The sequence below is a fragment of the Ahaetulla prasina genome, chromosome 1 (genome assembly GCF_028640845.1).
Source record: "Ahaetulla prasina isolate Xishuangbanna chromosome 1, ASM2864084v1, whole genome shotgun sequence".
In the NCBI taxonomy this organism is placed as follows: Eukaryota; Metazoa; Chordata; class Lepidosauria; order Squamata; family Colubridae; genus Ahaetulla; species Ahaetulla prasina.
In genome coordinates this window covers 302,838,978-302,857,137 of record NC_080539.1, presented here as the reverse complement: position 1 = coordinate 302,857,137, position 18,160 = coordinate 302,838,978, and the positions used below count along the sequence as shown (strand labels likewise).

The window sequence follows — 18,160 nt, the reverse complement described above, 5'->3', positions numbered from 1 at the left end:
GCAAGAATGGAAGCTTACCCTATTGCACAGCGCTCGGGTCTCAAACCCAGGCTATCTGCTTTCCAGCCGACAAGCCCAGCGTCTTTAATTGCTAAGCCATCATCTTTAACATCTTGAACCATCATCCCCCCCCCTTAGTTCTGATAGAAATAACAAACAAAATGCCAGTATATTTTGGCTGCTTGGTTTACATCTCCCTGTCCCTGAACAGTCCATGCTCAATAATGGCTTATTTTTATTTATTTTATTTTTATCCCACTTTTACTAAGCTGGGCAGAGGAAAGAGAAAACCCTCTCCTTTTCCCTTTGTGGTCCCTAAAGAATTGAACAGATTACTGTAAACAGAGGAATATGAGGGACAGTTCATTGTTTCAGAGATGCAGGGAAGGTTTTGAGACATAAAATATTTTCCTTTACAAGAGACAAAGCATATTTCTTTTTATATATGTTTACATAGCAAGAAGGCGCCGCTCCAAAAGAAGTGGATGGTTTTGCACGGAAGCCAAAGCAACGACCGAGACCAGAACCTCTCTTCATACCCCCCAAAGCTGGCACCTTCATTGCTCCGCCAGTCTATTCCAATATCACACCTTACCAGAGCCACTTGCGTTCACCTGTCCGTCTAGCTGATCACCCTTCTGATAGGAACTTTGAGCTACCTCCTTATACTCCTCCGCCCATTCTCAGCCCAGTACGAGAGGGCTCAGGACTATATTTCCATGCTTTCCTTTCTGCTACCGGCAGTGCAGTTCCCCCTCCAATGACGCCAAAAGCTGCGCACAGGACCCTACTCAGATCTAGTAAGTTTCTGGACAACGTTCTTGGTGGGTTGGGATGGGAGGATTTCCAGGAATGGATAGCAGCTGACAGTTGTAGATAATACTCATAAATTGAAAAGTTTGTTCAGGCTGAAATATCTTGGATTTTGCTTAGCTAGAGCCTCATAATGACATTCTCCAGTTACATTACAATTCCCTGGATGATTGGCTGGGAATTCTTGGCATTGCCAGTGAATCTGGAGGGTGCCAGGATGGAGATTTGTTTATACCATGGTAATTATGTGAAGTTTATAATCAAAACTTGATCTCAATAAATAATGTCTTTAAGTTGCTATCTTGTCTTATGTATTGAGATGACAGTTTTATATATAACTTAGTACATCTTCATTAGTCTTTTAGATAGATTGGATTATACATTTAATTAAATTATTATTTTTTGTAGACAGTACAGAAGCCACCCCACCTGTCCTCTCAGTAATGGGAGAGTGCACTCCTGTCAGCATTGAACCGTAAGTATTCAATTGAAAAAATATAGAGCACGATTATTCAGTGACAGAGTTGTCTTCTTGGTCATATGAGAAGTTTTTTCCCTAACTTAATTCCTGAGAACTTTAGCTTCAGTTAGCCCAGGAAGGAAGGAAGATGTTCTTCTTTTCAGTTAGTCTTCCCAGTTGAAGAGTGAAGTGGGAAGGAAGAGTGTGAACTGAGGTAGGAGATGTGGAGGCCTCAAGATGCTGCTTAATTGCAACTTTCAGTAGTTTCAGGCAATGTGGCCCATGTTAAGGATGCTGAAAGTTGCAGTATATCAGCTGGAGAATCACCTACTCTCTACTCATAATCTAAAAGTGTGTATATGTGTGGGCATGAGGGGGCCAGGATTGTATGACAAGAATGACTCTTCCTGGTACTCCTTCCCAGACTGTACCTTCCTACCCAGGGCAATCTGATCCTTAGGCCGAAAATGGTTCTTCCTTCACTCTATTGTATCTTGAAACAGGCTTTATTAAAGACCTTCTTTCATGAAACTATTAATATTCATCAGTATGGAGAAGCAGGCAAAAAAAACCACCACTGTTTCCTGCTAGTCCATAACACCATTTCAATGTAGAGACACTTCCTAATATATGTGCGTTAAGTCCCAAAGGTGCTTTTTCGAAAAGCAACTGGGCTTCGTTTTTCCTTGAAGACGTTTCGCTTCTCATCCAAGAATCTTCTTCAGTTCTGAAGCCAGTTCTGAAGTTTCTTAAATGAGGAGCGAAACATTTTCAAGGGAAAAACAAAGTCCAGTTGCTTTTCGAAAAAGCACCTTTGGGACAACCATGACCTGGGTGACTGAGAATCTCCATAGACATGTATGGATAAGAATTACTATCTTGCAGATTTTCTTTTAAAAAAGACATTTTATTTGGTGTTCTAATTAAGCATATAATCATGTACCTGTTAAAAATCTCTTACCTTTGACTGATGCAAAGGGCTTTGAGTAGAGGGAATGACTAAGCCCAGTTTTTTCTCTCTCCTGATTTCCTACAGAAATGGATAAGCGATTGAGCAAGAATGTAGAATGAATGAAGGTTTTGTTAGGAACATAGGCATCCATGACAGGGTGAGAATAGGGAGTGACACAAGATGTCATGATACAAACCCCACAACGTACATTATCTTTACCCAAAGTTGCGATGTGTGTCCATGTTGTCATCTTGACATAATTGCAGTTTGTTGCAGGAGCTTATGATTAGGAGCCTAACTTCTGGTCCAACAACAGTATCTGTAGATAGAATCTGTGCTTAAACACCACAGCTGGTCCTTCTTAGAGTCTTGGGGGAAAAAATCCAAACCCTTTCAAGGCTTAAAAGAATCATTTTTATAAGCAAAACACACCCTGAATAAATTCCAGGATAATGTTGTTAATGTTTGTAACTAAGCCAGGTTCCAGACTAATAGATTTATCCACTTCTTCTTCAAAATAACCTAGGAACTCAACATGCATTATGTTTAGTTGTGGTTAAGTGTGGTATCATTTAGCCACACTTATTTGTAGATGGCAGATTGCAGTCCTGCTACAAATGCATTTTGAATATACCTCTATATCATAAGCAACACACTCATACATTTATGTTTATATCTGTGGAGGACATTGTTTAAATGTGTATGTGTTGCTTATTCCTCTTGGTCTACCAAGGGGGCTGCTCTCTGGCTTTTACTCTGAAATAGACTATGGTGAGACCAAGTCCACTAAATAAATGGAACAGTTTAGCAATGATTTAAGCTTCAGGCACTAGAGTTGAAGTTTAGTCTGATATGAAGATTTAACAAGCAGTCCTGTCTTGGATTGGTCCCTTGATTTTTCCATAATTATCACCTAGTATTTTAATAACATATTTAGCAATTATCACATAGCAGATGAATTGTATAGAATGTAAAAGCATATGTGAAGAAATTAGCCATATTTGGATCTTCTTATATGTAAGTAAACAGATTACAGCTGTTTTCTTTATTGAAAGCTTCTGAATTCCCCCCCCCCCTTTTTAAAGCATGTCTCCTAATTAGCATATGTTGGCTTACTAAGAGTATAAAAGAAGAATCTTTTATTTTGAGGCAGTTGAAATGGTTGAAGCAGATCTGGGAACAGATTATTATATCTATTTCACATCACGGTCACCCCGTGAAAATGTCCTTTGTTTCAGATAAGCAGGCTGTGCGTTGGTGTATCACTTTGTTGATGTTCATTTATTGTTTAAGGCGGATCAATGTGGGGTCTCGGTTTCAAGCTGAAATCCCACTGCTTCGAGATCGATCTCTGGCAGCCTCCGATGTGGCCAAGGAGCAGTTGGTGTGGCAGCCATGGGAGGAACTGGAAAATAATCCGGCAATCCAGGAGAATGGTAAAAAAAATGTATATCTGAATGGCCATGAAAACAAGGAGGGAGGTGATAGAACTTCTAAAAGTTACTGGACTGTCAACCAAGTTGATGGCCTTTGATTCACTGCAGAGGTAGTCATCAACTTATGACCACAATTGAGCCCAAATTTTATGTTGTTAAGTGAGAAATTTGTTAAGTGAGTTTTGCCCCATTCTACGACTTTTCTTGTTAAGTGAATCATTGCAGTTGTTAAATTGATAACAAGGTTGTTAAGTGAATCTGGTTTCCCCATTGACTTTGCTTGTCAGAAGGTCACAAAAGGCGATTACATGACTTCTGGACACTGCAACCGTCATAAATGTGAGTCAGTTGTCAAGCATCTGAATGACCATGGGAATCCTACAACAGTTGTAAGTGTGAAAAATGGTCTTAGTCACTTTTTTCAGTGATGTTGTAACTTTGAACGGTCACTAAAGAAACTGTTGCAAGTTGAGGACTACCTGTATTCCATAAAGCTTGCACCAGAGGAACTCCAAATGGAAAATCATTGTGAAAGTGAGAAACTTGGGAGTAATTGTAATAATTGAAAATTATTATTCTTTATCATTTTGTCCCACATTTAAAAAAACATTTAAATTTATCAGAAGCACACAAAGTCATCAATCTGACCGGATTTTTCTTTTTTTAAAAAAAATTGGGGTCTTCCACCAACAGCCTCTCTTCCTACAGTTCACCTCCCTCCTCAAAATCTGCTCCAATGTTGAAAGTACAGAGCAGATTCTAGATGATTTCTGTGCAAAAATTGTGAACTTGTGATTACGGTTTTGATGATTAGATGGTATGGATTTTAGAAATAAAGAGTGTTATAATGTAACTTTAGAGAGAGGTGAAAATATACCTGCTGTGAAGAATATTGGAAGCCACTTTTGTTTCTATTTTTCTTTAACCTTTTTTGTTTCCTTGCACTTTTTGCTTTTTCTTTGCTTTCTTTTCTCTTTTTTTTTCCTTACGTTATATTTCTGTTTGTTTTTACCCTCTCTTTAAAAAGCTTTGGTAAAAATTAGATAGACCACTGGCAGAATGTTAAGTAAGAAAAAAATCATGCAGAGTCAGTTGCCGTCTCAAAATGCTAGTAGGCAAGTAAACTATTAGCTAAGTTAAGCCATGGAAAAGCTATTAGGCCATAAAGATGACATTTGTCATAAATTTAATGTAATGTGATTGGCTTGCTTAAAGAGGGGATACCTCAAAAAAGGCTATGCTTTGTATTTTTGGACCCTCTTCTCTTTGGCTGTCCCATCTAATTCACATCATCGCAAGTTTTAGAAGTAGTTCTTATCTTCTGGATCCTAACATTCTAAAGCAAAATCATAGCTAATTGGATATTTTCTCCTTTATTTCCACTGCTTATCCGGTAAGGGATGAAAATGACCTGCAGGCATACTTTTCTTATCAAATTCTTCTGCCCCTGAATGGAATGGGATGGATATGACAATATCATAACAAAAAGCAGGACATCAAGATTAATCCCTTGTTACTGGGAAACTTGAAGGTAGAAATTGACCATTTTGGTCCCTATGGAACATTGCTATCCATCAACAAAGCCAGCATGGCCAGTAGTCAGAAATGATGTAAGAACTAGGATGCAATCATACTGTGAAGACAGTAGGTTCCCAGTTAAGGGTTGGGGGAACCATTCATCACAAAATGATGGGAAGCTTGCCTGTGTGTATCAGCCAAATTGTACATATATTTGCTGGTTTTCTTCTTAAGTGGATGTTGTTTATTCCATCTATCTATTTCATAATACTGTGGAACTTTCTTTTAAATATAACAGTGGACAACCTGATAACAGCTGCATGTTCAAGCATATTTCCTGGAGGTGGTACCAATCAAGAGCTGGCATTTCACTGCTTACATGAAGCAAAAGGAGACATCGTGGTAAGACTCTAGCAGCCTCTGATTGGACTGGAAAGTTTGCTGATAAATATAAAATTCTGATGTGTAGCAAGGACTTAACAATATTATATAGCCCAGCTAATGGCTTTGCAAACTGTTTCACTACTCTGTTGTTAATACATTCATGATAATGAATTCTATGTTTTACCTATACTTGGGTCAAGTATATCAAGAGCTGTTGGTAGCTCTTTGTGGTATCCTATTCCATTTTCCTTCTGTTGTTCATGATGTAGCATCATAAACTTGCTATAGGTAGTCCCAAAGGTGCTTTTTCAAAAGACAGCTGGACTTTATTTCTCCTTGAAGATGTTTCACTTCTCATCCAAGAAGCTTCTTCAGTTTGAAGACTTCAGCTCCATAGATATTTGCTATTGGTAGATCAGCCTTCCCAACCTGGTGCCCTCTGGTATTTCTAGCCAGCACATGTAACAGGTTGGGGAAAGTTGCTTTAAGTTAATACTGCAGGGGATATTACCAAAGCTACACTTTGCTTGACACTTTTTTTGAATAAATGATAATTGGTTGGGTTTATTCAACATGCAAAGCCATAAAGAGCCGTGGTGGCGCAGTGATTAGAGTGCAGTACTGCAGGCTACTTCTGCTGACTGCTGGCTGCCTGCAATTTGGCAATTCAAATCTCACCAGGCTAAAGACTGACTCAGCCTTCCATCCTTCTGAGCTGGGTAAAATGAGGACCCAGATTGTTGGGGACAACATGCTGACTGTAAACCTCTTAGAGAGGGCTGTAAGGCACTGTGAAATGGTATATAAGTCTAAGTGCTATTGCTATAAACTGTTTTACTAACTGCAGTGATTGGATTCATAGTATAAGCAGAACTGGATAAATGACATTATGGCTTAGCTGTCTTACCATCCCATGCTAGGGCAGATCCCTACATTCGGAATGTCCCCCATCCACTACTACTACCTCCATTATAGAACTGGAAAGCCTTTCATCTGAAACCCTGAGGAGCTGCAGTTGGTCAGCATAGACAAAATTCAGGTTATCTGTTAGCTTCTAAGGTCTGACTGTCTAATACTGGCATGGGATTGGTGTCATCTTGGAGAAACTGAATAATAAGCTCCATTTGTGTCTAGTTGTTCTGGTATGCATAACATAACATAACATAACATAACATAACAACAGAGTTGGAAGGGACCTTGGAGGCCTTCTAGTCCAACCCCCTGCCCAGGCAGGAAACCCTACACCATGTCAGTCAGATGGTTATCCAACATTTTCTTAAAAATTTCCAGTGTTGGAGCATTCACAACTTCTGCAGGCAAGTCGTTCCACTTATTAATTGTTCTAACTGTCAAGAAATTTCTCCTTAGTTCTAAGTTGCTTCTTTCTTTGATCAGTTTCCACCCATTGCTTCTTGTTCTACCCTCAGGTGCTTTGGAGAACAGCCCGACTCCCTCTTCTTTGTGGCAACCCCTGAGATATTGGAACACTGCTATCATGTCTCCCCTAGTCCTTCTTTTTATTAAACTAGACATACCCAGTTCCTGCAACCATTCTTCATATGTTTTAGCCTCCAGTCCCCTAATCATCTTTGTTGCTCTTCTCTGCACTCTTTGTAGAGTCTCAACATCTTTTTTTACATCGTGGCGACCAAAACTGGATGCAATATTCCAAGTGTGGCCTTACCTATTACATTTGTGTAATACAACTGTTTAACTAGAAATAATTAAGGTAGCATATGTAGCTTTTGATAATCTCAGAGAGAAAAACAGATGTTGGAAATCTGTGGCTACATTGTGCTTGACTCTGTTGATTTCCTGGAAGCCCTAAAATGATTTTGGCATTTATTTATGTTCTTGCTGTGAAATACTGTTTACTTGGGCATGATTAAACATGGGCGTTAACTGACTCTGCAAAGAATGATGATTGAAGGCCTCTTCAGAGTTCTTGGTTTTCATTTTTAATTGTTATTGTTAGGCATAAGTTAGCAGGCATCATTATCAAACGAGGGACATAGTTTAGGAGTAAATATTTAATTATTTTTTATATACAGGGTTAAACTAAACCTCAAGAGGACCAAAAGGGAGTAAATGAAATCCTGTACATAAGACTTATTATAGGAATGCATTTGGATGACACTGTAAGGCATAGTTTTCTTGGGACATCATTATATTTAGTAATCATTATTTTACCCCAAAAGTTACCAAGGAGATTACCGGTGGTAATGACCATTTATTCAGCAGCTATTCAGTCTTGTAATGGTGCTGAATGAGGGGCAAAAATTCCCGTAGTTGCGGTGATCACAACACCCCCACGGTCCTTCGATTGCAACCGAGCTGCTCGATGTCTGGTTCACAATTACAACATTGTGATTATAACATCACATGATCCCAATTTTTGACAGCTTCTCACATGCAAAATCAAGGAAATTGGAAGTGGCGGTCACATGAAATCCTCACATAATGACTGTATGATCCTCATGGAACATGAACAACTGGGACCACCAGAGCTGCTTTCACTAAGCAATGAATTGTTGTGATGTTGTGCCTTTTGACTACGTCACTTAGCAATGGCAATTCTGGTTCCATTGTAACCCAAAAACTACCTGAAAAATCATTCAGTTCTTGAGTACAATTGAGCCCATTATTCTAACCGGCTAGAGCAGTTTTATTGTGGGTAATTTTCGTTCTCGCTGGATTAATAGATTAGTTTTAAAAAAAAAACATGATTTAAAACTGTTTCATAATGTTAAGAGCATGTTAAATTTAGTACAGGTGGTCCTTGACTTATGACCACAATTGAAACCAGAATTTCTGTTGCTAACAATGAATGTTAAGTGAGTCATACCCAATTTTGCTACCTTTTTTGGCACAGTTGTTAAGCGAATCCCTTCAGTTGTTAAGTGACTCACATACATAGTTTTTGATTGAATCTGGCTTCCCCTGTTGATTTTGCTTGTTGGAAGATGACTGGGAAGGTCGCAAATTGTGATCACATGACTTAGGACGCTACAACCATTGTAAATATAAGTTGGTTGCTAAGCACCCACATTTTGATTTCGTGATCATCGGGTTGCTGCGATTGCATGAACATCGGGCTGCTGCTACATCATAAGTGTGATGACTGATCAAGAGATTTTTTTCAGTTCTGTCGTAACTCTGAATGGTTGCTGAATGAGTGGTTGTAAGTTGAGGATTATCTGTAAATCAACAATGGATTGCAATAGCAGTAGTGTCAGAGTATATTCATGAACTGGAATAGAGGCATGGTAACGAGGTCAGTCAATGAATAGGCATAGCAACTAAGTCAGCCAGTTGGGAACTGAGACAGACAGGAGCCAAGGCGTGTCTTAGTCTGCAGCTTCTGAGTCTGTGCTTAGAAATTGAAACTGAAAGCAGTCTGTGCGTGAGTGTCTGCTCTGCTGAAATGAAACTAACTGTTCTCTCCTGCCTTGTGTTTGCTTGTAAGAAGAATCTATATTAGTATTGTATATATATTCTTGTATATAAAGAAGTTAATGAATCCTGCTGAACCAGTTTATCTGTGTGTGCTTCTGGATTTGAGTTTTGCAAGAAACTCTTGACAAAGAGAGGAAGGTAAACAGCTAAGCCCAGGAGGCTTAGGCTGTTCCTCTCCCAATATACCATGATATATTGCCCAAATGTCTTGATGGTTTATATCTGGGAGGATTATGAATGAAAATTTGATTGAATGAGAACCATTCATGGCCCAAATTTCAGTGGCTTATGCAAGTTTGTAAAGCAGCAACTCCGTGAATAAAGCCCTGATGGGTTTGTTAGCCGTTAATGTGGTATGATTCCTTGTCCCTGTTAAACAGGCTGGGGCTGTGTCACTTAACTTATTTCAAAGGCTAGTTGCAAGGATAAATTAGCCAACGGTATTCACTCTGAATCTTACTAATCAGGTGCGCCCTAAACTCTAAATATACACAGCAATTAAGCAGCAATGATCAAAGATGTTTAGCAAATAGTGACCTTGTTCAGGTTTTATTGTTTGAGATGAAACTGGTTTTGTTTTTCCTTCAGGCTGCTTTGACCAAAATGCTGCTGAAGAAATCGGTGCATTCTCCCAGCCACCCGCTGGTAGATTACCACTACACTGGTATGTTGCAATAAGTAATAGCTGTAGTTCCTTTTCTCCTTCCCAATTTTAAGCACAAGGAACTTTTAGAATCACCACCCTGATAAATTGGAGGAACATTTTTACATGCAGGAAATAATTTCTTCATCTTCGGATACTGCTATTCTCCAATTTAAACTCTGGCTGTGTACTTTAACGCAGTGTACTTTTAGAAATAAATTTAGAAAAACATTTTGTGGTCTGGTGTGCATGTATAGGGAATTGGGGGAAAAAGATGAATCAGGCTATTAATAAATGGCAATTTTATATTTAAAGAATCTTAAGTATAATTGAAATAAATTTGTGCATAAAAGTTGTCCCCAACCCTGTTGCCTCTGAAGTAGATTAGACCACAACTCCCAGAATTAGTAGTCACATGACTAGGAATTCTGGAACTTGTAAGCCAACATTTCTAGAGGTTTAGTGGCATTGGCTGTTTCCTTAATCTCAGGCTGTTTTACCACAAGGGGGGGGGGACCCATTCCTACTGATGGTTTTTATCCCTGCTAAAGAAAAAAATGGACACAAATGTTGTGGTTTTGAACAGTTCTCTGAAAAGCAAATAAATTTTGAGGTAACCCAGTGATATGTATACTTCTCACTTTATCTGATACAATATAAAGGATTACCAGGTTTATCTGTAGCCAGGATCTTTCTGGAAAGAGAGTAGCAGTACCGGAAATTAGTTCAACAGTCTGAAAATTTGGCAACCTGAGGCTATCTTTGAGAACTTTTGAGGATAAGCAAATCCTTTGTCAGCAATCCTTCTGAGCTCCATAAAATCTTAATTCATTTAAATAAGAGCAAAGGCTGTGTTTACTTTTTCTGTGACAGGTGAAGTGAGAGCATGGGAAGAAAATGTATTATGGACAGTTCCTGTAGATCACTCCTAGAACAACCAGCCTGAATGTACATTATGTACATCATGTGTGTATCAATTCACAGGTTGTAATATTTGACAGAAACAAATCTAAACCTCTCTTAGTTCAAAGAAATAATATTTGAAAAATGTCCGGTTTTGCTTACTGCACAATATTTTATTATTTATTTATATGAATTACATACTGGGCAGAGCCCATGACATGTGACTATCTACAGTTAATTTAAATGCCAATGGATTAGAGATGATGAGTGGCACAGACTTGCATTGTGACAAATATAGGAGCATGCCATTATACAGTGTTGGAATTTACCCCAAATACTAACCTCCTTGTCTCATCTCTCATGATAGCACTGGCTAATCTGCTCTGATGTTACATAAGAAGATAGTTGGGAGATGTGCACAGTCCTTGTGAACTCTTTACTTAGCACTAATCTGAGGTCACTAAATTTTTGGCAGTGCAGGAAAGTGCTCAACAGCATGTCTGACCCTATAGAATGTAGAATGATACTGTCCAGCCACATGGCTTCAGAGCCTTAATTGTCCACGTAGTACAACTTCAGGGGTAAAACCAGATCACCTCAGAACCCATTTCCCTAAGCAGATACTTGATTCAGAGTAGGTTATGATTGTGAAGAGAAGTACTTAACATCCCTCCATTTCATTCCAAATATGTTTTTTATTGGCTCTTTTCTTTACGTTGAAAAGCAAAACTAAAGTTTCCCTTGAATTGATCTTGCCATTTGGACAAATTTATGTAACATGGCGGTGTTGCTAGCAGAATGCCAAAGTGGTTTGCTATGACTTATTTCTGGGATATATTTTTTTTTTACTTCCACATTTGTAAAACCCATCTAAGTGTTCTGGTGTAGGTGTGTAAAAATCTATTTTCTGTATGTTTCTATATGTTGTCAATTTGTGAATAAGACTTCAGCATTTTGGGTATTCAGGGATATAATTTTTTAATTTTCATTTAAAATTAATTGTCAAATTCTAGTGAAAAGGCTTAATTTAAGAAACCCATCTGGCAAGGCTTCTTATTTAATCCAAGAATAATATCTTTAAATTAATTGAAGCAGGATAGCTGAAATGTTCATGAAAGATCTGTCTTGACGAGAAAAGACTTGTGTTGGAAAATAAGTAATGGAATGGAATTTACATTCCACTTTTTTCTTTTTCCAGGGTCAGACAGCTGGAGTGTGGCTGAGAAGAAACACTTCAATAAGGGAATTGCTATCTATAAGAAAGACTTCTTCCTTGTCCAGAAACTTGTAAGTCTTTTCTCAGGTCCCTAAATCATGGCAAAAAAATTGACCAGCACCTCTAGGATATATAGACATGTCTCTGGCTGATTAATTTTGCAGGGTTTTAAACAATCACTAGGAAAAAGAGACACTGCTTAAAGCTTGCTTGGGAGACCTTCCAGTGCAATTTTGGGAAGTGAATGGGACCAAACTCCGGAGCCTGCTGCAGTGTGTATGGAAATCCAATGGTGTGGCCATTGTACTTAATCTTTAATATTATCTTTATTCTGGAACCCAGTGTTAAAATACTGGACTCTAGAATAAAGGTAATATTAAATATTAAGTATTAAAATACTACTTGGAGCAGTGATGCTGAAGTGCTGATAATTTCAATGATTGGAGCCCCATCTCTGTCCTTTCACAAGAGGAATGAAAAAGCCAGCAGACTTGTTCTAAAACAGATAAGCATTGTGTTTCTTCCTCAGAATGAAGCAGCAGGATAGAGTTAGTTGAAGAATATCTTGATTTATATGCTACTTCATGTGAAAGAAGGAGTGAAGGAATTCTTTAAGCATCGCCAAAAAAAATAGTTACTTTTTTTTGCTTTTTGAGCCAAACTATGAAAAGCCATATGTAAAATCTGTGTGCAACCAGAAGCCTAATATATTGCAAAACGAGATGGACAACTATCATTGCCTCAGTGGTTGCATCAGATTTCTTTATTTAGAATTTAAGTTTTCATAATCAAAGCCCTCTTGATCCAGCAAAGCATTCAGCTGCCACCACAGTCTGAAAACCCCCACTGCAGTTCGCACAAAATTGAATCTCTCTTATTACATATGTAGCAACTCCATGATTCCTCAGTTTTCATCTGACAAGTGGCCTTTGAAACCCGAGATCAATTTCCACAGTATTTAGTCTCAGATTTGTTGCACATATGCCAACCTTCAGGACAATGGGTCTGGATAGCAGCCAGGGGTTTTGAAGCTCATGAATTTACCCAGTGTATGCAGTATAATTGCTTTTTGTGTTGAAATTTGACCTGCTTGATTGGTAAACAACTCAGTAATACCCTAATAGAGTAGATTATTATTCCAATTCCTGTAATCATGTTGGCTGGTTTTCTCCTATAGGATTCCAGCCTACTCAAGGACTTGTGAGTCATAAGATTAGCATCTAATTTATACACGAGATACCCAATTGCAACAGAGAAATTCAGAAAGAAATATATATGAAGTAATATAGAATAATAGGTTAATTATTAAGAAAATAGATTATTTGAAATTTAAGGTATAAAAGAAAACATGGTATTTCTGGGTTGGCTAATAACTTTCACTTGTTCCTGTGATGGTTTTAAGTTACGCTCAGAACTATCCCAGGACCGATCAACTGAAAAATTTTCAACCATCATAATACAGTGATAGTCTATGGGTGTTTGTGATCTCAGCCAGTAGTGGGATTCAGCCAGTTCGCCCCATTTTGGGAAAACCGGTTGTTAACTTTCTGGTGAACTGGTTGTTGGAAGAAATCATTAGGGCAGAGAACCGGTTGTTAAATCATTTGAATCCCACCACTGATCTCAGTCCATGCATCCCATTGCAGAATCAAATGAATGGTCACCTGTTTTATCTCAGAGCAATCCAAACTGGTCTTTTTTGTTTTTATTTTGTTGAGGTTTGTATATAATGCTGGGTTTTAGACCATAAAACACATTTCTTGTATATCCTTTTGAATATACTATAGGTAGTCCTTGACTTACAACCACAATTAAGCCCAAAATTTCTGTTACTAAGGGAGATGTTTGTTAAGTGAGTTTTGCCCGATTTTATGACCTTTCTTGCCACAGTTGTTAAATGAATCACTGCACTTGTTAAATTAATAATAAGATTGTTAAGTGAATTTGGCTTCCCCGTTGACTTTGCTTGTCAGAAGGTCGCAAAAGGGGATCATGTGACAAGAGGACATGGCAACCGTCAAATATGAATCAGTTGCCAAGCATCTGAATTTTGGTCACATGTCCATGAGGATGATGTTATGGTTGTAAGTGTGAAAAATGATCATAAGCCACTTTTTTCAGTAACTTCTAATGGTCACTAAATGAACTGTTGTAAATAGAGGACTTAACTGTATTCTTAAACTGCTTCCCTATTCTGCTGTGATCTGATTTTCCAACAGTTTCTGTTTTCAAAAATTTTGATGGACCACTTTGGATTTCCAGTTTTCTAGTCTCTTTTCAAGCTTCTTTTTTATAGTCAAGTTTAGATTCTATTTCTGCCAATGCGCCTTTTTTTCTGAGATACTTTCAGTAAAAAATAAAATAAAATAATTAGCATCAAGCCTTGTGTTCATTTGGAATTCTCTGATTCCTTTCCTTGTATCTCCCTTTGTTTCTCCATCCCACAATATTGCAGATAAAAACCAAGACTGTGGCTCAGTGTGTGGAATTCTACTATACTTACAAAAAACAAGTCAAAATAGGCCGGAATGGGACTCTCATCTTTGGGGATGTTGACACTACTACTGAAAGAGCTGTTAAAGATGAAGCTGAAGTAGATATAAAGGTAACAGATACCAAGCAGAAAATTATGCTAGACCTCATAGAAAGCAGGCAAAGGCATGGAACTTGAAACGGCCATTTTCTGTCGCTCTGAATTACTACACATGTATACAGTTGTTCTGACCTAGGCTTCTCCAGCAGCACAAAACCGAGTCCTCGTCCTGATAAACCTCTTTTATTTAATTTACAGTAAATTCCTCTCCAGCAAAGTCTTTCCTCTCCTATAGTCTTTCAAGATAGTTCACAATTACCGACCTTTATCAGGCTTGGAAAGTGGCCAGGCAGATATCTTTCAGATGCCGCAGTACTTGGCAAGAATGAAGGAATGAATTAATTGTCTCCTGCAAACACCCCTCCCCTTTGGCTCCTCTTTTATTCCCTTTGGGAGGGGCCATTCATCATCCACCTGTGGCCTTACTCCCAAGTCGATACCTTGTTCTTTAGCTGTTCCCTTCATCTGGCAATTCTGAGCATGCGCACACTGGGAACAGGCTCCAGCTGTTCATCTGGCTCACTCCAAAGGCAAAGTCTGACTCCAAAGGCAGCTGATAACTGGCATATGGCCCTGGCCCCTCTCTGCCTCCTACACAGAGCCCTTATCAGAGCATTCCCCAGACTCCAGGACTGAGCCATGTTCCTCCCCAACTTCCTCACTGTCCAAATCTGCTGCCAGCTCCACTGGCCGCTGGTGGGCCACAACAGCAGTAGAAAGAAATTCCCAGAGAAAATGGGAAAATTGCAGAGTTCTACTTTAATCTCATTGGCAGGAGCTATTAGAATGGTGATGAATGCGTGTCAGCCTTACTGGGTAGACCAGACAGGAAATGTGATCATATAAGCTAACTATTTTATTATCAAGCTACATTAACAGAATTTTCAAGTCCGAAACTACAATTTTTCAGCTTTTACAGCTGAAGAACATGGAGAAGGTCCCTTCTGGGTCTCTTGCTCCATATAATTATAATACACACACACACACACACACACACACACACACACACACAATAATAATAATAATAATAATAATAATAATAATAATAATAATAATAATAATATTATTATTATTATTATTATTATTATTATTATTATTATTATTATTATTATTATTATTATTTAATTTGTATACCGCCCTTCTCTCGAAGGACTCAGGGCGGTGCACAGCCAGAATAAAATACAAAGAGAACAATACATACAATATTAAGAACATCCCTTAAAAAACTTATTCAATTGGCCAAAAATTTTTAAAATACAATAACACCCTATAAAAATTTACAAAAATTTAAAACCCATAAAAGCAAATTAAAATTTTAAAATCAAGCCAGTCCAGCTAGACGGAATAAATAGGTTTTAAGTTCGCGGCGAAAGGTCCGAAGGTCGGATAGTTGACGAAGTCCTGGGGGAAGTTCGTTCCACAGGGTAGAGTGCAGTTGTGCAATTGCAGGCTTTGCTCTCTGCTCTTTTTTTAGCTGACCGTTCCTTAGGCCAGGGGTCCCCAACCCCCGGTCCGTGAACTAGCACCAGGCTGCGGCATGCCAGAAACTGGTCTATGTAAACAAGCAAAGGCCCATTCGCAAGATGCAGGCAGCACACTAAACCACACCCCCTCTGGTCCATGGAAAAACCTCTCTCCACAGAACCGGTCCCTGGTGCCCAAAAGATTGGGGGCTACTGCCTTAGACAGCATCTCTTTGCCCCGCCTCCCAAGCTCATTCCCACATACCACTGCAGAATTGAGCGCTATTGGAGTCATTTGTTGTTAGTTGCAAAGTCGTGTCCTCATTGTAACCCCATGGATAACGTTCCTCCAGGCTTTCCTGTCCTCTACCATCCTCTGGATTCATATATATTCCTAATCTGTGCTGAAGTGATTGTCTTTAACCTGCATTCCTTTTTGTACTCTTCTGAAGAGTTCCCACAGGCTTACACGTACTCTTCCTCCCAGAACATACAATGAAGACTATGAAAACACAGAAGATGAAGATCTTGAAGAAGCTGAGGACGTCATGCCAATTAAAGAGGAAGCTGTGGAAGGGGATGAGTTGTATGGCAAAAGCAGCAATTTCACACCTTCCAAATCGACTCCTCTTCGAGATGTTGAGGAACAAGTAAGTGTTGAATGAACCACAGTCAACAATTTCTGCCTGGAGCATTTCTTATAAAACATCTGACTGGTTGCAGCGGAATCAATGTAATTTCTGTCCTTAGTTAACATCACTAGTAACATAAATTATTCATGGTATGAATAATTGTTTGGCAGCTGCCTGATGTTTTCAGTCAAGAAAGATGACAGAAGTGTAGAACAGGTAGTAGTCCTCTGGTTACAACCCTTTCAACGACTGTTCAAAGTTATGATGAGGCTGAAAAAGGGAGTCTTAGGACAAGTGCCCTTAAATCATGGGATTGAGATTTGGACGCTCAGCTTCTGGTTTGTGATTACAATATTGTAGCAAGCTGTGGTCACTTAATCACAATTTTTAATGTTCCTTGGCTGTCTTCCCACAAGCAAAGTTAATGGGGAAGCTGGCAGGAAGTCGGAAATTGTGATCACATGAGATCTTCACTTAATGACTTGCATGGTCCTTGCTAACAATGGCTACCTGAAAACTACTGAAAGTGCTGCTGCTACACAGTACAGTCACATGACATTGTAGTTTATGACAATGTCACTTAATGATAAAAGAGTTTCCAGCCCCGCTTGCCATTGTAAGGAGAGGACTCTCTGTAATATTTTTAATCAGTAAAGTAGTTGCAACACCACCACCCCACGCAATAATCTTAAAACACAGTTTGGATCTTTTTATGGATTTTTCAAAGTGTGCTGAACTTAGATTTGCAGTCGTGTACTTGAAAACCTTCAAAACATTTATTTTGCCTTCTGGTGGTCTTAATAATATTTTTGTGTAATATTCATTTTACTTTTGCATACCTTTTCTCAAGGGACCTTGTAAGCAGAAAACTTTTGGCTTTGAAATGTTTCTTTTAATATAATGTGATGTGTTTACAAGAGACGGTAGACTCCTTGTTTACTTCATAGGTCAATAGTACTTTCATAATTCGTACTTAAAATAGACTGTGGGGAATCAGTATGCTGCTATAGTATGTTTCTCACAGGTTTTGCAAAAACAAAAACAACCCAAACCCATTGTATAATGTTTTCACCCCCCTCAAGAAAAACTCCAAGATATCCAACTCAAAATATTCATAGCTTATTTAAGACATGATTAAAAAGCAGTCACTATATAATGTGTTGAATGCATGAAGTCTGAGTTTTAGCTTCATAAAAATAATATAATTATATCAGTGCTTTAATCACACCAAACTTTTCTGACCGTTTAGTTTTGTTAGACCAGTTGGCTGACTTTGGGCCAGTTATCCTCTCTCTCAACTTAACTCGCCTCACAGAGTTGTTGTGGGGAAAATAGGAAGAAAGAGAAGCTCATGAGAATAGAATAGAGCTGGAAGGGACCTTGGAGGTCTTTTAGTCTAAGACAGTGGTAGTCAACCTGGTCCCTACTGCCCACTAGTGGGCGTTCCAGCTTTCATGGTGGGCGGTAAGGGTTTTGTCCGATTCTGAAGCACTTTCCTTTTTTTTTAATTTAATTGACTCTTTAAAAAATTTTCATAGTATTATTTAAAAATATTTTCATTAGGTTTTCATAAAATTCCCCGGGACAATTTAAATTTCTGAAAATATACTATTTGTATCGCTTGCGCATAAGTTTAGTTCACGTTATGTAAGTGAAACTAAATGGCGCAAACAAAAGAGCCTCGTCCCAGA

At 38.6% G+C, this 18,160-nt stretch overlaps 1 protein-coding gene across 3 annotated transcripts in view; it reads left to right on the top strand.

Annotated features, from left to right (window-relative positions):
• MIDEAS (mitotic deacetylase associated SANT domain protein) overlaps positions 1–18,160 on the top strand; it is a 99,037-nt gene that overhangs the window by 69,063 nt on the left and 11,814 nt on the right. For all 3 annotated transcript variants that reach the window (XM_058161969.1, XM_058161967.1, XM_058161968.1), the window contains exons 4-11: positions 458–800; positions 1,222–1,288; positions 3,519–3,661; positions 5,478–5,581; positions 9,608–9,683; positions 11,764–11,852; positions 14,237–14,386; positions 16,290–16,487. In XM_058161969.1, the coding sequence (XP_058017952.1) occupies positions 458–800; positions 1,222–1,288; positions 3,519–3,661; positions 5,478–5,581; positions 9,608–9,683; positions 11,764–11,852; positions 14,237–14,386; positions 16,290–16,487 (1,170 nt within the window). The remainder of the gene's footprint in view (positions 1–457; positions 801–1,221; positions 1,289–3,518; positions 3,662–5,477; positions 5,582–9,607; positions 9,684–11,763; positions 11,853–14,236; positions 14,387–16,289; positions 16,488–18,160) is intronic.